General features: G+C 38.5%; 1 protein-coding gene across 1 annotated transcript in view; it reads right to left on the bottom strand.

Annotated features, from left to right (window-relative positions):
- The window catches only part of ACOT9 (acyl-CoA thioesterase 9), a 29,273-nt gene extending 6,377 nt beyond the window's left edge, over positions 1 to 22,896 (bottom strand). Inside the window, exons 1-13 of the mRNA XM_087966905.1 lie at positions 22,641 to 22,896; positions 19,968 to 20,059; positions 19,434 to 19,460; positions 14,760 to 14,805; positions 14,244 to 14,414; positions 14,113 to 14,150; positions 12,873 to 12,956; positions 9,906 to 10,009; positions 7,163 to 7,239; positions 5,553 to 5,620; positions 5,197 to 5,308; positions 4,233 to 4,323; positions 2,579 to 2,664 (exon numbers count right to left, since the gene is read on the bottom strand). Coding sequence (XP_087823031.1) covers positions 2,579 to 2,664; positions 4,233 to 4,323; positions 5,197 to 5,308; positions 5,553 to 5,620; positions 7,163 to 7,239; positions 9,906 to 10,009; positions 12,873 to 12,956; positions 14,113 to 14,150; positions 14,244 to 14,414; positions 14,760 to 14,805; positions 19,434 to 19,460; positions 19,968 to 20,059; positions 22,641 to 22,654 — 1,010 coding nt within the window. The 5' untranslated portion in view covers positions 22,655 to 22,896. The remainder of the gene's footprint in view (positions 1 to 2,578; positions 2,665 to 4,232; positions 4,324 to 5,196; positions 5,309 to 5,552; positions 5,621 to 7,162; positions 7,240 to 9,905; positions 10,010 to 12,872; positions 12,957 to 14,112; positions 14,151 to 14,243; positions 14,415 to 14,759; positions 14,806 to 19,433; positions 19,461 to 19,967; positions 20,060 to 22,640) is intronic.
- Between the last annotated feature and the right edge of the window lie 647 nt (positions 22,897 to 23,543).

Here is a 23,543-nt window from a genome sequence, read left to right as displayed (position 1 = left end):
AGCTGCAGTGGTTCACTTAATTGTGACAAGAAAATGGGGTAAAACAACAGTCTTGCTTAGCAATAGAAATTTTGGACTCAGTTGTGGTCATAAATCAAGGATTATCTGTATCCTACTCAGAATGAGATGGGAAGAATTGATGGTGTCATCTCAGCAAACTGATTTCTGCCACACAGGGTCAACATATAAATAAAATCTCATTTCCTGCCTTCTTATGTTATACCCATATTCACTGTCATCTGACACAGGATTCAATTAGTATTGATAAATTAGTCTTAACTGTACTGGACCAACCTAAAATACTGTATATACTCGAGTATAAGCCTAGTTTTTCAGCCCATTTTTTGTGCTGAAAAATCCCCTCGGCTTATACTCGAGTCAGATTCCCTCTGAAAAAAAATGGTGGAGTCGCGGCCTCGGCGGCAGCGACTCCCAACAGTTTAGCCGGGAAGGGAAAGGCAAAAGCGCTTTGCCTTTCCCTTCCCGAGGCGGCGGGACTGGGGCCGCGCCGGCGGTAGTGACTCCTGACTCAGGGGGCCTCCGAGGGAGGGGAAGAGAGTGACTCCTGCCTCCCGCTGTCATCATCATCTTCTTCTTTTGGGTTAGTGAATCAATTAAACCTTTCATGATAGTGAGATCGTTTCCCAAATTAATTATTTTTATTTTTGAAATTTACCAGTAGCTGCTGCATTTCCCACCCTCAGCTTATACTCGAGTCAATAAGTTTTCCCAGTTTTTTTGTGTAAAATTAGGTGCCTCGGCTTATATTCGGGTCGACTTATACTCGAGTATATACGGTATGTGAAAATATATCAGTCAATACAGTTACAACTGTAAAATCACATAGTGACTTAAAATTAAGTGGTTTTTGCAAAAATGAAAAGAAAAAGGCATGGTAGTTAATTTAATATAGTGTTATTGATTTATTTTCCTGTCTCTGCTCAAATACAGTAGCCGTGAGAGGGATTTGAAGTCCCAGTAGATGATCACTTAAACATGAACTACCAGTGTGCAGCAGCAGCCAGAAAAGCTAATACAATCCTTGGTTGTATAAACAGCGGTATAGAATCAAAATCATGTGAAGTATTAGTACTGCTTTTTAAAGCCTTTGTAAGGCCACACCTGGAATATTGCAATACAGTTTGGATCACCACATTACAAAAAAGACATTGAGACTTTGGAAAAAGTGCAAAGAAGAGCAACTAAGGTGATTAAAGGCCTGGACATTAAAACGTATGAAGAATGGTTGCAGGATTTCGGTTTGGCTAGTCTAGAGAAAAGCAGGACTGGGCGCAGGCATAATAGCAGTTTTCCAGTATTTGAGGGGTTGCCACAAGGAGGAGGGGGTCAACTTATTTTCCAAAGCACCAGAGGGCAGGACAAGAAACAATGGAAACTAATCAAGGAGAAAAGCAATCTGGAATTAAGTAGAAACTTCCTAACAGTGAGGACCAGTAGAACAGCTTGCCATCAGAAGTTGTGGGTGCTACATTACTGGAGATTTTTAAGAAGAAACTTGACAGTCACTTGTCTGAAATGGTATATGGTCTCCTGCTTGGCTTAAAAGGCCTCCAAGGTCTTTTCCAGTTCTATTCTGATTATTGATTGATTGATTTATCTTAAATTTTCACTCATTACCAAGGCTTATGCTTTGTATATTAGTACCTATAAAATTAGGCCAAATATATCTGCATCCAGCGCAGGAATGCTATAGAACAAATCATTCACAGCAGGGCTGTTATTGAATTAGGCAGCAAAAGGTTTTAAGTTCACACGCACACCGGCCTCACATCTTCCAAAAATCTTTCCATGGCTGCTATTTTTGCTAGCCATCCCTCTTTTCAGCATCTTCCTACCAACTTGCCTATCCCAATGGCTTCAGCATTTTCCCATATCTGCCACTGATATGCCCAGTGGCCCTCTCCCCAATCTTTCCAGCATCTTCCCGCCAGCCTGCTCTCTCATTTTCTATTGTATGCTTTACAGATAGTCCTTCACTTACAACAGTTTGTTTAGTGATCGTTCAGAGTTACAACAGGACTGAAAAAAATGATTTATGACCATTTTTCACACTTACAACCATTGCAGCATCCCCATGGTCACGTGATCAAAATTCAGACACTTGGCAACTGACTCAATGGCGGTTGTAGTGTCCTGGGTCATGTGATCACCTTTTACGACCTAACAAGCAAAGTCAATGGGGAAGCCAGATTCACTTAACAATTGTGTTACTAACTTAACTGCAATAATTCGCTTAACAACTGTGGCAAGAAAGGTCATAAAATGGGGCAAAACTCACTTAACAAATGTCTCATTTAGCGACAGAAATTTGGGGCTCAGTTGTGGTCGTAAGTCAAGGACTACTTGTAACATTTTAAACCATGTACATTCTAGTCAATTCAGTTCAGTTTGAGAATGAGAACAGATGAGACGTGGCTTAAAGGGGGAAAGAGAACCTCTTATCCCAAAAGCCCGGGAAGAGATGCTAATGAGAAAGGAGATTGACATCGCTCTTCCCTAATACTCTGGCAATGTTATATTTCAAGTGAGAGGAAGAGAGACAGAGCCTAACACTTACCCATAGCTGTAGGCAGTAGCCCATCCAAGTTCATATGCTTTTCTCATGAGAAAGCCTCCAAAGATTCTGTTGAAAATGTTACGTTCCTATATTCACAAATATCCATAGGACAAATGAATTTTGAGCATTTACACAGAAATTACTAAAGACAGTGGTTATCAGACCCTCTACTGTAGTACAGTTACTTCCTAAAATGATAAATAGATTTCTTAATGATTTCGTTGGGGTTAGAGTTGGGCAAGAAATAAATTTACCAATTATTTAAATAATTAAAATTTAAGTATCAAAGGAATTTATAAACTTTATAAAACTGCAATTGCCCACAGGATGCAGACAAAGCCCAGGGGAGACTGACAGAATTCCCGTTCTCTTTGTGAAAATAGGTTAAGTTTTTTTTAAAAAAGTGACACCCTCCTCCACAGCTATTACGACTAACATATGCACACACAGAATGCCAAGACAGAGTATGAAAAATCCAGACAGTGTACACCTACATACAGCTCTTTGAAATTAAGAGCAATTTGTATTATTAGAATATTCCAATAAAAAATTCAAAGTGCAGAATCATGGACCTTCTGAAAATACAGAACCACAATAACCTAGCCAATTATAAAACAAGATGAGATAAACAAGGATTTATTCCATCTATCAACTGAAATGCTACTTTTGTTCTAGAAGAATTACATACCTGTCATTACTCTATGCAGAATGCCAAAATCAGCAGACACAGAGCATATAGTAACAAGCTAGAAGCTATTTAGTCAAATTTCCAGAAAGTTCTGCTAAAACCAATGTAGAAGCATATGAAGTACATAATTATGTTCTGGAAGGGAGAAGAATCACTGATAAGATCCATAGAGCTATGTTTGCATAATTTCCAGTAACTAGTTAATTCAAGTGCCTTTTTTTTAACCAATAAACAAGTTATTGCTTAAGAATCAGTTTGGTATAGTGGTTAAAACATCCAGTTAAAAACTGGATGACTGTGAAGTCTAGTCCTGTCTTAGGTGTGAAGCCAGCTGGGTGACCTTGGGACAGTCACTCTCAGCCCTGGGAATGGCAAATTACTTCCAAGAAGCCTTGCCAAGAAAACCCACAGAGTCTTGTCCACACAGTCCACACAGTCACCAGGAATCAACTCTAACTTAAAGGCACACACAGAAAAGCTATTGCTTAACTGTGCTGCTTGCTCCAAATAAGTTGTAGTATACAAGAAGTGATGCATATAATGTATGTCTTTATGTTTATAAAAAGTGCTAGTCTACTTTCTTGCAAACTTTTGTTATCTTCTAAAACAGAATACCTCAGGGCCATAGATTAATAAAACTACAAACTGGCTTTGTTGCAGTTAATTGGAATTAAGGAAAATACGCTTCAAATTGCTACCAGTCAGAGTTACAAGCACAAACTGGCAATACTCACATTATATATTTGGTGTTCATTTCTTGAGTAATATAGCTACAAAGTTTCTTTAAATATCAAGGGCAGAGAGAAATTAAATTTCTGAAGATGTTTCATGACTTTATGGTTATGAATATTTTTCAAGAAATCAAATTGCCAAATAGCTATTATAGAAAGTACCATATCATGTACCAATTTGAAGCAACAGTCAAACACAAGGATTAGTCTATATCAGCTATAGCTCAGTAAATACCTGTGGATGGCAGATCTCCAAACCCTTTAATTTTGTGTCTTCCATCCATACAGAATTGGGTAGCAATACCCGACTACGAAAACTTACTGTCCTAAAAGATGGAGGATACATAAATTTGTCAAGAACACCATTCAATCCCAATATTGTGAATTTCAATCTATCTAAGACTAAATGGATACCACTGCATCCACATGCTGATAATGGGAATAGGACCTTAGGTTTACCTACATATTTTACCTTGTCTTCTCTGATGCCTAAGCAAGATGGTCAACAATAAGGATTGATGGCACTGCAGTACAATATCTGGAGACCCCATATTTGATATAGATGTTGGCAAATCCAAGAACATCTTGTTATTCTTTCCCATCACTATGCTATAAACATATTCGGCTTTCAAACTGTCCCTTCTACAATTCTTCTCTATAACAACCATCTTGTGAAGTAGACTGGATCAAAGTTACATACTGTGCACTTAAAAGGTAAAGGTTCTCCTCGAACATACATGCCAGTTGTTTCCAGCTCTTACAAAGCCAAAGAGCCAACGCTGTCTGACAACATCTCCATGGTTATGTGGCCGGCATGACAAAACACCGAAGGCACATGGAACACTTACCTTCCCACCAAAGTGGTCCCAATTTTTCTACTTGCATTTTTACATGCTTTCAAACTGCTAGGCTCAGTGGCTAAGACACTGAGCTTGTCTATCAGAAAGGTTGGCAGTTCGGCGGTTCGAATCCCTAGCACCACATAACAGTGAGCTCCCGTTACTTGTCCCAGCTTCCACCAACTGTGCACTTATAACCAAATAAATTTAACTCTGACTACCTAATCACATTCTAACAGATAACTGCTGCACCATGCTGTCTGGGAGTCCTCCAAATTGTAATTCTAATATACATGAAATGCATCGAGTTTGGAAAATGTTTATAAAATGTTTATAAATGTTTATAAATGAACTCCCTACCTTGAATCCAGAGTATTCAGGAACATATTATGGATAATATTTCTTTCATCTGCAGTAGGAGCAACCTTCAGTAAAGAAGCCCTACTAGATTCAAGTCGCCTGATCTTGTTCTCTGATTAATGGAATGAAACATGTAAAATGAATGACAATTGGCTTCCAACAGCTTTATTTCATGCCTTTTTCAAAAATGATGAATAATACTTTTCTGAAATCTGTGTGTTTTAGACTGCTGTAGGTACCAAACTATTTCACTCCCAAAGAACCTATGTTTCCCCCAATTATTTAGGAATGGCCACAAAACAAAATTTCTCCATTGTCCCCTTCCAAAAAAACAACCAGGCTAAGAGTGTACTTACTTTCTCCTTCATTGAAGATTTTTTCCTCCTCTGGGGTTTCAACAATTAATGGATTGACAAATGCTGGTCTGAGGATATATTTGAAAAAAATCAAAACAATATGCATTACCGGGGGGAAATGAAATGTTTTGGCTGCAATCGAGCATAGTTAATTTATGCAGAAGTTCATTTGCAGAAATCTGCATGTTTACTTTAGTGTTTTAAAACAACTTTTTTTTCTTATTTCAACAACACAAATGATTTAACTTGAAAAGACAATGATCTAAAGAGGACAGCCAATGCAGTCCACTGGGACAGTGTAGCATTTCAGATCTGAAGGCAAAGCATGCTTCAGAGCATGCAGGGAAATGAAAACATAACATCTGTCTGGGGTTAAGTATGTCTACGGAGCCTACAATAGCTAAAAAATCCACAATAAGGCCCAGCTGCTATAAGGAATTGTAAATACTGTGGAAGCTACATTCATTTCCTGTGCACTCTCCTTTTTCCCTTCAATCTAAAATACTGTACAGCTATATACTCTGACATAATTTGGAATTTTGCACCATTCATTTTGTTGCTGCCTTATAGTTTTTATTGCCATTAATATTGATACTCCTGGTTTTTATCTTATATCTAGCTCTGTTCTGCTATTCTACTTTTTTTCTTTTTGAATTGACTTGAATTGAAATATTTTTGTTTTATACACTTTAACTGGCCACATGCTACTCAGAGAACTCTAGTTAGGGCAAAATAAACAGTATAAGTAAACAAATAAGTCACCAAAACTAACATAATAGGTCAGCACCCTTAACATATTCTGGAGTCCTTTATAGTCTAGGACTGAAATAAATAAAATAATAAAATAAGCAATGAATTATTTTCAAACACATGTATGTTTAACACCAAAAATACAATCTTACACCTTTAAACATAGTTTTTTGCTACAGCTTTAAGCCAATTTCAAAACTAGCAAATTGAATCAATACCATTATGACTTATTGAATGAAAGGCAAAAATAGGATCTGAGAAGGAGAAAGGGTGAATGCAGAAATCAGAACTGCACTTTCCAGCTAGCCACAATACGAGTACTCGCTTAAAAACAACATACTTAGCAACTGTTCAAATTACAATGGGGCTAAAAAAAAAATTATGATCAGTTCTCACAATCACAACAGTTGCAGCATCTCCATGGTCATATGATCACAATTCCGGCTCTTGGCAATAGTTGCATTTACAATTGTTGCAGCATTCCACAGTTAGGTGATCCCCATTTGGAACCTTCCTAGTTGGCTTCCAACAAGCAAGGTCAATGGGGAAGCCAGCAGGAAATTGCAACTCATGGTCACATGGTGTCTTGCTTAGCAACCATTTTAGTTAGCAATAGTGCAATGGGAATCATTAAATGAGGACTACCTGTAATTGGAAAGTTACAGATAAAAATGGAAACATCTATACCTGACTGAACATAGTGGAGAACCTATGATATTGCTGAACCAGAATCCTCTGCTTCCCACTAGTAATGCAACCAGGAGCTGGTGGGGTTTGAAGTTCCACAGTAATTGAAGGTCAACAGGTTCATCACATTTGACCATCATTTGCATTCCTCTCTAAACTGCTAGGAACATTACCTTTTATTTTCTGGATCACGGGCCACCATGACAAAAGTTGCATCTAACACAGGGCAATAGATTCCTTCATCAAGTAACTAAAATAAAAGAATATGAGAGATGAAAAAAAAATGATTAGAATCAGCATCCAGTGATCATTCAATTAAAACTTGATATACTGTTTCAGCTCCTTCATGGCGAAGGGGCTTCCATAGCTCAATGAAGCTATGAGCTATGCCGCACAGGGTCACCCAAGACAGACAGGTCATAGTAGAGAGTTCTCACAAAACGTGATCCACTGGAGAAGGAAATGGAAACCCACTCCAGTATATTTGCCATGAAAACCCCATGGACAGTACCAAAAGGCAAAAAGATATGACGCTGGAAGATGAGCTCCTCAGGTCGGAAGGTATCCAATATGCTACTAGAAAAGAGAAGAGGGCTAATACTAGTAGCGCCAGAAAGAATGAAACAACTGGGCCAAAGCCGAAAGGACACTCAGCTGTGAATGGATCTGGTGGTAAAAGGAAAGTTTGATGCTGTAAAGATCTATATTCCGTAGGAACCTGGAATGTAAGATCCATGAATCAAGGCAAGCTGGACGTGCTCAAACGAGATGACAAGACTGAACGTTGACATCTTAGGAATCAGCGAACTAAAAAAGGACAGGAATGAATAAATGTAATTCAGATGACCACTAGGTATACTACTGTGGGCAAGAATCCCTCAGAAGAAATGGAGTAGCCTTCACAGTCAATAAAAGAGTAGGAAAAGCAATGCTGGGATACAATCCCTGAAATAACAGAATGATCTCAGTTCGAATCCAAGGCAAACCATTCAACATCACAGTAATCCAAGTCTATGCCCCAACCACTGATGCTGAAGAGGATGAAATTGACTGGTTCTATGAAGCCCTAACAACACCTTCTAGAATTAACACCCCAAAAAATGATGTCCTTATCATCATGGGGGATTGGAATGCCAAAGTAGGAAGCCAAAAGATAACTGGAATAACGGGCAGATTTGGCCTTGAGAGTACAAAATGAAACAGGGATGCAGTAAAAGATGCCAGCAAATTTGGAAAACTCAACAGTGGCCACAGGATTGGAAAAGTTTAGTTTACACTCCAATTCCAAAGAAAGGCAATGCCTAAGAATGTTCAAACTACTGCACCATTGCACTCATTTCACATGCTAGCAAAGTTATGCTCAAAATCCTACAAGCTAGGCTCCAGCAGTATGTGGTTCAAGAGCTACCAAAGAAGTACAGGCAGGATTTTGAAGGGGCAGAGGAACTAGAGATCAAATTGCCAATATATGCTGGATCATGGAGAAAGCTCGGGAGTTCCAGAAAAATATATACTTCTGCTTCATTGACTATGCTAAAGCCTTTGATTATGTGGATCACAACAAATTGTGGCAAGTTCTTAACTAGATGGGAGTTAATTGTCTCTTAAGAAACCTATATGCTGGTCAAGAAGCAACAGTGAGAACTGGATTGGTTCAAATTGGGAAAGGAGTTCGGCAAGGCTGTATACTGTTGCCCTGCCTATTTAACTTATATGCAGAGCATGCCATGAGAAAGGCAAAGCTAGATAAATCAAAAGTTGGAATTAAGATTGCCGGGAGAAATATCAACAACCTCAGATATGCGGATGATACCATTCTAATGGCAGAAAATGAAGAGAAACTGAAGAGCCTCTTGATGCAGGTGAAGAAGGAGAGTGCAAAAGTTGGCTTGAAACTCAACATTAAGAAAACTAAGATCATGGCATCCGACCCTCTCAATTCCTGGCAAATAGATGGGGAAGAAATGGAGGTAGTGACAGATTTTATTTTCCTGGGCTCCAAGATCACTGCAGATGGGGACTACAGCCAATAAATTAAAAGACACTTGCTCCTTGGGAGGAAAGCTATGGCAAGTCTAGACAGTATACTAAAAAGCAAAGACATCACCCTGCCAACAAAAGTGCACATAGTCAAGGCTATGGTTTTCCCAGTTGCAATGTATGGCTGTGAACATTGGACCATAAGAGAGGCTAAGTGTCAAAGAATTGAGGCCTTTGAACTATGGTGCTGTAGAAGACTCCTGTGAGTCCCTTGGACTGCAAGGTGATCAAACCAGTCAGACCTAGGGGAAATCAACCCTGACTGCTCTTTAGAAGGCCTGTACTGAAGATGAAAGTCAGATGCTTTGGCCACCTAATGAGAAGGAAGGACTCACTGGAGAAGAACCTAATGCTGGGAAAGACTGAGGGCAAAAGAAGGGGACAACAGAAAATGAGATGGCTGGATGGAGTCACTGAAGCAGTAGGCGTGAGCTTAAATGGACTCTGGAGGATGGTAAAGGACAGGAAGGCCTGGAGGAACGTTGTCCATGGGGTCGCAATGGGTCAGACATGACTTTGCAACTAACAACAACACTTTCAGAACTGAACTGTTTTTTTCTATGGATACCAAAAAGAAAAAAGGCAAGGAAATTTAAGTAGAATACATATTGCAATATTTATTAAAAAGGGTTTATAAGTAAGATTCTCCTTGTCAATTTAATTGTGCCAGTCAAAAATCACATTCTCTTCAAACAGATCAAAATACACTTTAATAAACAAGGATATTACATTCCAGTTTGTACTTATTCCTTTTGAATACTGTTTAACTATTTGGCTAACCTGCCACAGGATTTTATTAAAGGATGCAGAATAGCTTGCCAAATGTAAGAATCTAAATTCAGACTCTTAGAGCAAATGAAGCTCACTATCATTAACCTGAAGCATGTGTATCTTCACTTCCATTGAAGTTTTTCCAACCCAGGAAACATTCCCGGTGAACTTGATATCACAATCCGGATGAATATGCTGCTTCCATAAACCTAAAAGGATAGAAGGGGGTCAGAGCACAGATTCTAAGGACTGATAATCAGCATTTATCTAAGGGAGGACAGTACTAATTTAAGAGATCAATTTCGGGTCAGCAACTTTTTCAAGCAGCAGGCAGCTTCATGCAACGTTGTAGTATCAATTATTTTCCACTGCACTCCTGCAACTCAAGCAAGAACATTGACCCTCTTGGTAATCTTGCAAGAATGTGGCCTTTTTAAAATGTTAAACACCATTATTTAATTTTCCAGAAAAAAGTAACATATCTTTTCTGTTTGTATAATACAATATCTAGCATATGTGATATAATGTCTAGCCTATGGAGTGATATATTTATTCAGTTGGACGTTTGAGTAAAATGGATGGGATACGTTCAAAAATGACATGTTGGCAACAAATATATATTCATCAGAACATGAAATCATTCCTGACTTCCGGTGGCGTACTTATTGATGACAGACCAGAGACCACGATTGTGCGCGGCTTTGATCCGTGCTTGCCTGTTGGATAGGTCCTTAAAGGACCGGATTCATCACACCCACCTCGTAGGGATGGGGGAAGAGGGGGAGACTGCCAGTTGGGTCGAGGGGAGACGCATCTCCCCTCCCTGGCTTGGTAAACTCCCCTAGAAGACAGGGAGAAGCGGCAGTCTTTAATGGCTGCCCTGAAGATGAGAAGCTTCCAGGACACAAGTTTGTGCTGGAGAGTGAAAGTGGTGAGCGGTGTGTAACTGGATAAAAGACTTTGAACATTCTTTTTGATAACCCCGAAAAGCGGAAAGAAAGAGCCCTCATTTGGAAGAGTGGTAGTGGCAAACGAGAAATAAGAGGAAAATATAAGGTAAGGAAAAAACTGGAAATAAAAGAATTATATGTAATTAGAGACTAAATTTGGAATAACATACAGAATTGGACATTAATCAGGCATTAGATAAAATGCTGGACTTATTTGGAATTGATAACATTTAATATTAATACTATGGAAGAGTGAATTAAAAATAAAAGAATTCTAAGAAAAAAGTGATATAGAGCACCACCTAAGGGTTAAAGATTTTCCTCTCTTATGTTTTTATGGAAAATTACTGGTTGTATAAATATTTTGAAAGAGAGAAGAAATGGAATAAAAGATTATTAATATAACAAGATCCCCGGAAGCTTTATAAAAAAAGAGGAGGATTACAGTAAAATATAAAAGAATGCAATACTTTGGGACTGTTGGAGGTTGACTGTGACAAGAAAACAGAAGAAAGAGAAAGTGAGATAAACGGAGACATTTGACAAGGACTATAATAGAAAAACTTGACCTTTAACAAAAGAATTAACTTTATAATTATAATATAATAGATAATTATAAATAATTAACTTAATAGACCAAAGAAATGGAAGAAATAAGCAAAGAATTTAAGTCAGAGCTCCAAACTGTGAGAGAGATGTTTAAAGAAAGAATGAGCTGGTGGAGATAATGCTGAGTAAAGTAATAGCATCACAGCTCGCAGAAGAACAAAGGAAGCTCAGAGAGGACGAATTAAAAGAGGAAAATAACAGCCTTGATGAGTATGAAGAACAAGGACCATTGTCAAAGGACATAAAAGGACTTAAAACAGAGATATCAACAACAGAGACAACAAATAAAAGAGATAAGACACCCAAGACTAAGAAGAAGAAGAAGGGAATATGTAAGAAGAAACCCCCAAAAAAGAGAACTGAAAGGGGGGGGAAACATGGCTGACAGGCAGGGGGAAATAAAAATAAAACTAGAAGGAAAAACAAAGAAAGACTGGGGAAATTTAGAAAAGGGAAACCTAGCCAAAATTAAAAGGAATGATAAAGTTACGAGATTTAGAGATAAGGGTTAGGGATTGTATATGGGGGATACCACATGGGAATGTATATTGGTATCTAGTTTAAAACTTGTTGGAAATTATTCTAGGATTATATAACTATATATATATAACTGTATATGAATTATGCTGTTATGAACCCTTACATTGGAGGATTAAAACAGGGGAATGGAAATGTATTAAAATATATAGATAAATTTTGGATAAGTGTTAAGGAAGAAAAAATACCATTATTAATGATTATAAGAAAAGTGAAAGGTGTTAAAACATATAAATTTTGGCCAAGTAGAAAGTTGGAAAATATTATTATTATTGATTAAAAGAAAAGTGAAGATGAAATGAGATATATTAAGAAATCATTTTAGCGATTTCAGGGGGGAATACCTTAAAATATATGTTTTAAATATACAGTTGATTATTTAATGTTAATATGTTTAAAGTGGGGGAATGAATTATTAAATTAGATAGACTGAGGGAATATATCATGTGGATCTTAAATATATTGGTTTTGTCTTATTTTTATTCTTTTTAGGTTGTTTATATTGGCCTAGGAAAAATTAAGGATAATAATGATGTGTAATGTTAAATAAAATAGGTGGTAAGCTGAAAACAGAAATAATAGGGGATAAAGAACTGAGAATCTATATGTGGATGAAATGATACTGAATTAATGAATTGAAATATGAAATGGAAACTTATTTAAAGATGAGTGAAATGGATAATGATATGAGATGATATTATATAAGATCGGTGGAAATGAAAGTATGATTATGTACAAGTGTTATAATCTGGAACCACATTGCCCATGTAAAAAGATATGTAAAAATTAAAAAAGTAAAAACTTTTTTGGGGAAAAAAAGAACATGAAATCATTCCTAAAAAATGTCATCTAAAAGTGTCAGGATAGCTTTGTTTTCTCTTTCGCAACATTAGAGTTTAAATCTCAGCTGTTTTTCACTGAATAACAGTGTGAACTTCCCAGACAGATATAAATCCATTAATAATTAAACACCTACCAATTTTATCCACAAGTGCTGTAACAATTGATAAAGGAGATCTCAGAGTAGCTTCATTTTTTGTGTGAGTATAACAAATAAGAACTGTAAACAAATAAATAAACAGAAATGGTCTATTAATTCCTCTTAGAACTTATATATTTCTCCTAAGGATTGGTGGAAAGTTTTCACTATGATCTTTGCATCATCCAAAGACATTTTTAAATGTACTAAGTTTATAGACTACCTGCCTTATAATATGATTAAACGAGCTCAGTCTGAAAAATTAAGACTAGTAAGGATAATTTATTTTATTTATTACAGTATGTAATATTGTGCAGTGGCTTGCCCTGTCAGTGTTGTTGGGGCTGTTGTTTTCTCCTTTGTACTTCCTTGGTTAGGCTGTTCTTTACTTCTTCCTTGTCTGAAATGGTAGTTCCTCAATTAGGGTATTAGGGTACACTAGGTCAAGCTACTATATACAAACAACGAGCAAACCCCACTCCATTCTAGCACTGAAGATGTTACCTAGTTGGGTAATGAAACTTCTACAAATGAACAATCAAGTTCAGAAAGTACCAAGGTCTTGACATATTCTCTAATATATTCTCTTCTATTAGTAAACAACTACTTAGAAATAACTACTTATAAAATAACATAGCAGGAAAATAACAAAAGCTGCTGCCAAACTTTTAACGGACAATTGATTACACTGTTTTTTAATTTGGATTACACAGAACTTAATATTCTGCTTTCAGTTTATATGTTTGTTATAGAGTTTATACAAATAAAAAAGTGGTATGTAAGTAATGAATTAATAAAGCAAAAAATTACATGCTCACTTATTCCAGAAGCATTTTTCACTGCTACAAAAAAATACATTAAGCAGGAAGTCACAATAATATTATCTGCACTTTTAAAGTTCTAAATAATTAACTCAATGTAATTCATTAAGCATAACTGCTTTCAGAATAGATGGGGAGAAAAAAATTCAAAGGTTCAAATTCAAAAATTCAAACCAATTTTTTGACCTTCATTCGCTGATCCCACAGAGACACTTCATTACCAATTTTCATCTTACCCAAGGAACGGGTAATATCAGTTCAAGTGGTTCCAAAAGAGAATAGCCAATTTCAAAGATATTCCTCTGCAGTATGTTTAATTAACAATGACATAGATATTATATTAATCCAAATGTGTTCATATTTTTCCAACCTATCAGATCACTAGAAAGAAATGAAATGATGTAAGTACCACATACCTCCTAAGCTGTCAAGGTCTTCAAGTAGTCGACCAAATCTAAAATATTACACAGTAATTAATCTGTATGCATTTTAGAGCACCAACAACCAAATGTTTTATTTTATTGAAAAATGAATAGTCTATTTTTACCTGACAGTGTTTTGCATATTGAGATATTTTTCTCTTATTTCGGGCTCACTTCCTAAAGGCAAGATAACTTCTATATAGCTGTCTTTCATTTTCCTAGGAGGAAGGTCACCCTGGGTTTTAGCAAGAAGTGTGTGTAAGGCTTTTCTTTCATTCATTGCTTGCACATGGTCTCTGGAGGAAGGGTAAAACAAAATCAGATTATGCCATGTGGGTAAAAACAATCAAACTTCAGTTTATCAGATTTCAGATACAATGGACAAAATCAATTTGTTGGTTTAGGCATGTATAAAATCTCATTTGCACTTAATTGGCATTTGAGTCTTATACACTCTTTCCCCCATTAGTCAGTTAAATCATAGGTTTACTCTATTAAGCAGCTACAGGATATTATTAATCTGCAATAATATATTGTAATGCATTCTTTCACCTCTAAGAAATGCAATTATACCATGAGATAGATAGATAGACAGACAGACAGACAGACAGACAGACAGACATACACATACAATATCATACCTCCAATTGGTGGATGCTCCCACTAGCTCTCTCAATTTACTTCGCACTGAAACAAAATAAAACCCAGTTAGAAATATTTAATGGGATAAATCTGACCAAGGTCCATTACAGTACTGCACTTTTGAAAAGCAGACATGTAAGCAGAAGTCATGCAAAGAATGGCTAAAAATCAAAAGCTGGCCAGGTTCACTGAGATTCCAATGAATGGTATATTTAATAATGAATGGATGCTTTATCATTTCTGTAACATTTAATTTTCAAAAAAATCCAGTTATCAAGAAAACTTATTTGTTTCTTTTGAATTTAAATTTCAGGCTACCTACTCCTTCATAAACCTGAATGGTATATAGGGGTTAAAAAAGAACAAAACATTATCGTTAAAACCATGAAGGATCATGCAAGAATATTTGGATATTGTGGCCTATTCTTGATTGTTGCCCAGCAAGAAAGGTTTGACATTCCAAAATAAATATTCAAATCACGTCACTGTATATACACATCTATACTCATTTATCCTGAAAGTGCAAGGAAACTTTAAACAAGGAGCAGGTTTACCTTTACATAGCTAATAGGATACCAATACACATCTAAAAATGCATACCTAGATTCTGTAAACGAATCAAATGCATTTTCTGATACATCTCAATCATAACCATCAGCATTTATGTTTTATCAAAATGTTACACTCTAACAGGAAAGGAACATTAAAATTGAAGACTTAGATTCTAAGGAAATATGGAAGAATCAGAAGGGAATAGCATCTATTGAAATGTGGAGTTAGATGAGAGTTGATATCTTTTTTAAAAAATTTATATTACAGTCCTTGACTTAATTCAGTTCAGTTAATGACAGTATGAAGTTACAACAGCATTGAAAAAAGTTACTTATGACTATTTTTCACATTTATGGCTGTTGCAGCATCCCCATAATCATGACATCAAAATTTGGATGCTGGGCAGCTGACTCATATTTATGACAGTTGCAGTGTCCTGGCATCCTGGGATTTCTTTTGCAACCTTCTGACAAGCAAAGTCAATGGAGAAGCCAGATTCACTTAACGATCATTAACTTAACTGCAGTGATTCACTTAACAAGTATAGCAAGAAAGGTAATAAAATACGGCAAAACAATAACAAATGTCCTGCTTAGCAACAGAAATTTTGGCCTCAAATTGTGGCCATAAACAAGGACTACCTGTAGATTGATCCAAGTTGTTTCTTTGTACCTTGAGTCCTATTTCATTCTACCTTCACTGTGTGTCTGTGTGTCCACATGCACATACATGCACACACAAACATCACACCTAGAAGATAACTGGTTAAACCCAAAGATTCTGACAGATTTTCTTTTTCTTTACCCTACTGTTTTCAAGCCTCAGTTCACTCCTTAACATTAACTGCATAATTCTTTATTTGAGTCAGAAGCACCTTCAAAGTATAAACATATAGCATTCAGCGCTGAATAAATATAATAGGTCATAAAAATATAGCAAATATAATAAGTTATAAAAATATAGCAAATGTAAAAAGTATGTAAAATAAGTTAAAACTAAACAACTTGTATGTTATTCTGAAATCTACAGTCTGTTTCTGAAAAGAACTGTATCCTACATCCCAGCCAATCTGTTCACTACAGAATGCTAAAAATAGGTTTCACCAATCTTATCCAAGTAAATACACACACACATTTTCTCTATTAATTTTCTCTATTAGTGGGGACAGCAACCAGATCCCCTCCCGCCAAGACTGTGGGAGTGAGCAGTAGTACGGATTGTAAATATGTGGCAGATGCTTAAAGCAGCTGCATCTTTCCAAGGACTATGCAAGAAGAAAAGCATTGTGTTTAAGGTATTTCTGATAAATGCTACATGTATATGTACCAGAAGCACCTATTTTCCTTTCAATGTGAAGCATTGCACAGCCTTAATATTTTTTCTTACAACTTTACTGTGAAGAAATACAAGAAAATTTCAAATGGAAAATGAAATTATCTGATCTCCCCATTAACATTGATGAAGAAGGGCAAGTAAGAGCCTTTTTGGGAAGCACTCTTGGATGCTTTGCTTTAGCCAAAAACATACCGTATATACTCGAGTATAAGTCGACCCGAATATAAGCCGAGGCACCTAATTTTACACAAAAAACTGGGAAAACTTATTGACTCGAGTATAAGCCGAGGGTGGGAAATGCAGCAGCTACTGGTAAATTTCAAAAATAAAAATAATTAATTTGGGAAGCGATCTCACTATCATGAAAGGTTTAATTGATTCACTAACCCAAAAGAAGAAGATGATGATGACAGCGGGAGGCAGGAGTCACTCTCTTCCCCTCCCTCGGAGGCCCCGAGTCAGGAGTTGCTACCGGCGGGCCCCAGTCCGCGTCGCCTCGGGAAGGGAAAGGCAAAAAGGAAGAGCCGCGGCAGCGCTTGCAACAGCAGCAGCGGCACCGGAGGCTCAGGCTCAGCGGCTCCTGGTTTTGCCCCACCCTTCCCAAGGCAACGCTGGGACCGAGCCGCACTGGCGGCAGCAACTCCCGACAGCCCCAGCCGGACACCTGAGCGGAGATGTAGGGAGAAGGCAAAAGCGACGGAAGATCCTTCAGGGAAACTGAGGGGAGACTCACCCTTGGTCCAGATGAGCCCCCTTCCCGCCCCTAAGGAAGCAGAGGCAGCCAGCAAGGGCAGGCAAGCCCGCTTCACGGACTCCGTCCGTCCTCACTCCCACCCACCCACCCACCCAAAGCCACGAAGTCCCCAATCGCGCAGCCCAGAATCGCCCTCCCTCAGGGGGCAGCAACGACGCCTGGTTTTCCCGAGACAAGAAGCTCCGCGTGCAATGAAAGCGCCTGGCTCTAGGCTCGCGGGCTCAGAAAACAACGCGAGCCGAGGTCGCCCGGCCGCTCGGCTTCTCCAACATCCGGCACCGCCCTGTTCTATGTGCCGGGCCCGGCAAGTCCGAGCAGCCAGCGCGTGGAGCAGAGCGGCGCCGGAGATCGTTGGCTGCCTCTTTCGCAGCACGGGAGGCCTCCCGGCTGGCCAGCTGCTCTCCTCCTTCTCTGCCTGGGCAGGCTTCTTGTGCTGCAAAAGAGGCGGCTAATGATCCCGGCTCTGCTCGGCTTCTCCAACATCCGGCATCGCCCTGTTCTATGTGCCGGGCCTGGCAAGTCCGAGCAGCCAGCGCGTGGAGCAGGGCAGCGCCGGAGATCGTTGGCTGCCTCTTTCGCAGCACGGGAGGCCTCCCGGCTGGCCAGCTGCTCTCCTCCTTCTCGGCCTGTTTGTTCTGTGTGGCCGAGGAGGAGGAGACCGCCGGCTGGTTGGGGAGGCTTTCTGCGCCGAGGAGGCGGCTGCTGGTGTCCGGCTTTGCTCCGCTTCTCCAATGGTCCCTGTTCTTTACTTGGGCAGCCGGGCGCCCGCAGCGGCGCCCACGGCGGCAACAGGCAGTTCCGCCCGGGCTCCGCTCAGGTGTCCGGCTGGGGCTGTCGGGAGTTGCTGCCGCCGGTGCAGCCCCAGTCCCGTCGCCTCAGGAAGGGAAAGGCAAAAAGCGCTTCGTGGCTTTGGGTGGGAGCAAGGACGGACAGAGTCCGTGAAGTGGGGCTTGCCTGCCCTTGCTGGCTGCCTCTGCTTCCTTAGGGGCGGGAAGGGGGCTCATCTGGACCAAGGGTGGAGTCTCCCCTGTTTCCCCTGAAGGATCTTCCGTCGCTTTTGCCTTCTCCTACATCTTCCCTCTGTTAAAATTCCCCCCCACACACACACACACTTATTTTCGGGCGGATAGATTTCGTGTCTGAGCATTCTCACATGACGGTGGGTCTTTCCCCCCTAAAAACAGTTAAAAAAGAAAAAACAATATATCCTCATGCAAGAACTTTTCTGCTTCCAATTACCCCCATGCTTAAAAGTTGCAAAGGAAACACGGAAGCAGGGAAGCGCCTGCCCAGCTCCGGAGCTCCACACCATTTTTTTTCAGAGGGAATCTGACTCGAGTATAAGCCGAGGGGGTTTTCAGCACAAAAAATGGGCTGAAAAACTCGGCTTATACTCGAGTATATACGGTAAGTGAAATACAAGGTGTCCCGAGGAAAAGAAAAAAAGAAAATAAGACCAAGAATAAATCCTCTAAAGAAGATACAAATAAGATGGATGGATGAAATAATATACTATACTATTGGACCTCACATTTATTTCCAAACATTTCATATCTGCCAGAGAGGATCTGCCAATTGCTTTGATTGGTCAGCAAAGAAGGGAATGTATTCCACTGGCAGAAAGCAGATAAATGCATAAGAACTTCTGATGGATGACAAACCAAGTTACTAAGATTTAGAGTTCAAGTTCCGATCTAAATATGATATTTTGGGACAGCCACATTTTTATCCCCCATAGGGAAAAAAGTAGGGAGGACATAGCTTTTGGAATGCTCAGAGGTAGAGATATAAATGCAATAAATAAATAAATTGCAAGCATAGATCAAGAAGCCAATAGGATATAAAATTGCAGGTGATTAACTAGTTATAGGCTAATTAGTATAAACTCATTTAGTACCATAAAGAGGAATGATTCAAAATTGCCAGAAAATATGAACTTAAGTTTTCATTAAACCTCCAATAAAGAAAGAAGCAGCGTAACAAAGCAGACAAACAATCCTAATTAAAAAACATACAGGATACCACAACATACCATTATTCACATGAATGGGGAAATGTCCTATGAAAGAAAAAAACAATTAGACTATCAGATAATTTTTTAAAAGGGAAAAGGAAAAACAACTATTACTTTTCAAGTCAGTCACACAAGATGTATGCTCAAGTACTTATTAATATATTCTGCAATACTGATAACTTACTTCTGTCTCAAAGTTAAAATTATTTAATTTTCCAGGCAAATACAGTATGGCAGAAGATCAAACTATAAGAGTTTATTTTTTTCTTCAGTTTCATATTCCCATGTTTATTTGTTTGTTTCATCTAAATCTCTGTTAGAAAGAAGTTTTTAATTACCTAGTAAGATCTGGCCAAAACATATTTGATATAAAAAGCTTTGTCACTAAAAACTAAAAAAGTACCCTTATTATTGTACTTTTCTAGTTAATTCTATAGCTTCTAAGAAATAGATAATCACTAAACCCAAATTACTGCATGGCTTGATACCTGAGGAAAAGAAACAGCAACACAAACAATTATAGCTTTCTGAATTTACTATTAGTTACATTACCTTCTTCCACGTCCTGAATAACCTGGGAGCCATTGCTAGATGACATCAGCATCCTAGACAGAATAGGATGGGCCTTGCTTAATGAAAACCATCTGTATCAAAAGGAAAATACAGAATTGTTAATAATGCCAGCATAGCATTAGATTCCTTAATCCTAGATTTAAGGTCAATACAATGAATGGAACTATCTTTCTCTATTTTAATGTCCTCCAGAAATGTTGAGATTACAGCCCCAATATTCTTATCCAGAGTCACCTTTAGAATACCTTAAACTGGCAATGTGCAAAATAAGTTGCCATAAAACAGATGTGAATTGTGTCTGCTTGCTACTTTGAGTTATTTATAAAAATAATAAAGGTGATATATCAATAGAAAACAAACATCGTATACAATGGCATAACAGTTTCAAAAGAGTGATCATCATCACATTTATACAAATCCCATAACCTATTTAATCTACATCTGCATATAATCATATGTGCAAAGAATTTGCTTTCCAATGATTGAGGGGGAAAATATGTCAAAAGCTATCCAGACAAAAATAATTATCAAACATATCAAAATCCACTGTTTTCATTTGCACATGGAGAAAGAAATGAGACAAGACAACATACTGCACAGGACTATAAATCCCTAGCTTCATATGACACATGCTTGGAATTCATAAGAATCTTTGCATTAAGAGAAAGTTTCCAGAGTACTCCTAGGAATTGGTCCACTACTCTTTCCAGAATTATAAATAAGCCTGTTCTGAGATTTCATCTGACATTAAATTTCATTCCAGTATTTGAGATTGTTAGCCCAGAGCAATTGAGATAGCTGAATAGGGTATAAGCTTTGACTATTTATTTCCACTTAGCCATTTTGTAGCTATTTCCCACTATTGGATTAAATCTTAGCCTATCTTCCTTGAGTTGGCCAAAAATATTGCCATTCCAAATTTGTCCAACTTATTTCCTCCATTTTGGGCCTGGCTTTATGCCAAACGCTGTTATCCTCATTAGTCAGAGTGCTTCTATAATCCTCCATTGGCCTCTCTTTCACTCTGATGTTGTTGTCATCCATCTTTTTTATCAGCCCTGTAGCTTGAGAAAAATAAGTAAAAATCAGGATTCTATAACAAGGAAAACTAGAGCTGGTTTATTTACTCTGATCCCATGTCAGTCTTTAAATAAACCCATTTCTGCCTTCTATTCCTCTCTCTTTTTCCTAAGGTTACTTTTTAAAAATTACAGTATGAGATATTTTTTACACAGTCTTTAGTTGAAAGTTGAAACTTGCTAAATTGCAACAAAGAAAACTATTAAAATTTACAAAGATGCTTGGGCATTTTTAAACATTTCTCAAAGCCTGTCCCTACATTAATCACTTTGTAAAATCATCATTTTTAGAATGTATTATATTGGGCAGTTATGCTTTTATGATCCCTGATGAGTCAATAAGATATTATATTATGTTGATATATATTCTAAATATCTTAATAGTTAGATAAAAATTAAACAGAATGAAAGTATAATCCTAACTGAGAAGCCAATAATCAGAAGAAAAATAACAGCAGTGGGGGTTGAACAATGACCAAAAGCATTGTGGCATGATTAATCTTCTAAATACATCTGACATTTATATCAACACCAGAGGCTGGTCACTCCGATACCGTTAAAAAAGGATGCAAGCTAGCAAATATTAATACACTCTGTTGTCTACAATAGGACTCTTCTGAAGTGTCAGGACGGTAGGGTAGGGTAGGGTAGGGTAGGGTAGGGTAGGGTAGGGTAGAAGAGAAGAGAAGAGAAGAATGATGAAAGCAAACTGGTTCCTGGTTCCATATTGAGTTGAGATCTGATTAGAGCTATTTCTGTGTGGTCAAAGTGGGGCACTGGAATTTAGGATGTGATATTAAATTACAAAGGACCTGTATCTTGTCTGAAATACATCGTTCCTACTTTCTGCTACCCAGGGGCTTGTACCTCTTTGACCATGTCCCAATGTACAACGAAAGGAAAATTTGCAACTCATCTCCAAATATGGAAAAATGTTTCTAAATATCTCAGAACGCACTAACCTTAAGAAACAAACCGTGCTATTCCAAAATAAACCAACTGCACTGCAGTTTAGCATAAACTCTGATTCACACAATACACTAAGACTTTATGTGACTATTTGGTATTGTCTTAACCACGGTGGATTGTAAATGGGTTTACGGAATTATATCGGATTTCACAAAAACTGTAAAACCTCCTACAACTGAAGGAAGCAAGATTGGGGGAGACGACATTGCAGAGTACGATCTTCATGTGCGGAAGGAGCTGCAATAAATCTAATTTTCTAGAATACAGCGAATCCGATAAGGTAGGCGAAAAGTAAGCGCAGATCCAAAACAACAACGTTCAATATTCTTCCGGTGGCCTTTCTCCAACCAGAGTTTTTCTCACACTGCGCAAATCGAAAGGCTCTAGGCCCACTGAGCGGCTTTGCCGTTAGGAAACGATTGGTTTTGCGATCCGAGTGTACAAAGAAAATCGCCGCCTTAAATCGCCTATAGCACTCGACTAACCTAACGGAAGCGTGTTCTGCTCCCGACTCGTTACTCTCTTTTTTTTCGTTCTGGCCTCACCTAGCTTGTTGTAAAGGCAGAATCGGGGAATAGTGCTGAAGTTGCTATAAATCACTTACCTGCGGGATAGCATTTTGCTCAGGAGATCGCTAAAAGGCCTGGTTTTGGCGAAACCCCTGCTTTGGCCTCTCTACTGGAGCCGCAGTGTAAGTTACGAGTGGCGTCTGTCAACGACCACGCCTGGAAACAGGAACTTGGCTGTGCCGGCTAGATTGGCTCAGACTTTCCCATTCTTCAGCAAGGCTTCCTGCTCTTCCCTCCTAAGATAAGAGCAGGTAACCGCGCTCGGTTCTTACTTCAATTTAGAACTCCAGCTCTTGATTTCATTGGCCAATTGCCTAATAATCGTTGATCAAGTGAGGAACCTTTGGGGGGCGGAGGAGCTGTCGTTTCTGATTACTGGGTTCGGTTTACTTTTTGCCCACCACTAGTCTTAAAATCTCCCCTCTCTCTCTCTAACCACCAAGTAGGTAAAGTGAAGCTAGAAGTAAGTTAGGGGGAGGAAGAAAAAAAAAAGTTCCATGAGACTTAAGAACAATGTAAGCAATCTAATACAAAAGATAGAAAAGAAAGAGATTGGAAGAGCAGGAGAGGTTTTTTGTTTCATTCCCAAACTTGTGGGAGCTACTGGAAGATCAGAGAAATCTCAGAAAGATTCAAGGAGACACATCAAGGGGTACCTACAACACTGACAAAAAGGACACCAAAAGGAGAGTCCTACAGTCACCCTATGTCCAGCAGTGAGCAAACCAAGAAGAATTTCAAGTGCTGGCACATGGCCAAGCAGTGGCCAAAGAGAAGAACTTCTACCAAAGCCTTGGGGAGAACTAGAGAGGCTAGGGGTTAAAATTGGTTCTCCATCAATAGGGACCATGAGTGAAAGTTGTCATAGCAGGAGTAATGAGAAAGTCCAAAAAGAAACTGAGAGGAGCTAACAGCAACAATGGCTTTAATTGATCCTC

The sequence above is a fragment of the Notechis scutatus genome, chromosome 5, assembly GCF_049901735.1.
Source record: "Notechis scutatus isolate UNSWTSFEM ecotype Mainland chromosome 5, rNotScu1.2, whole genome shotgun sequence".
Taxonomy (NCBI): domain Eukaryota; kingdom Metazoa; phylum Chordata; class Lepidosauria; order Squamata; family Elapidae; genus Notechis; species Notechis scutatus.
This window is presented reverse-complemented; position numbering and strand designations above follow the sequence as displayed.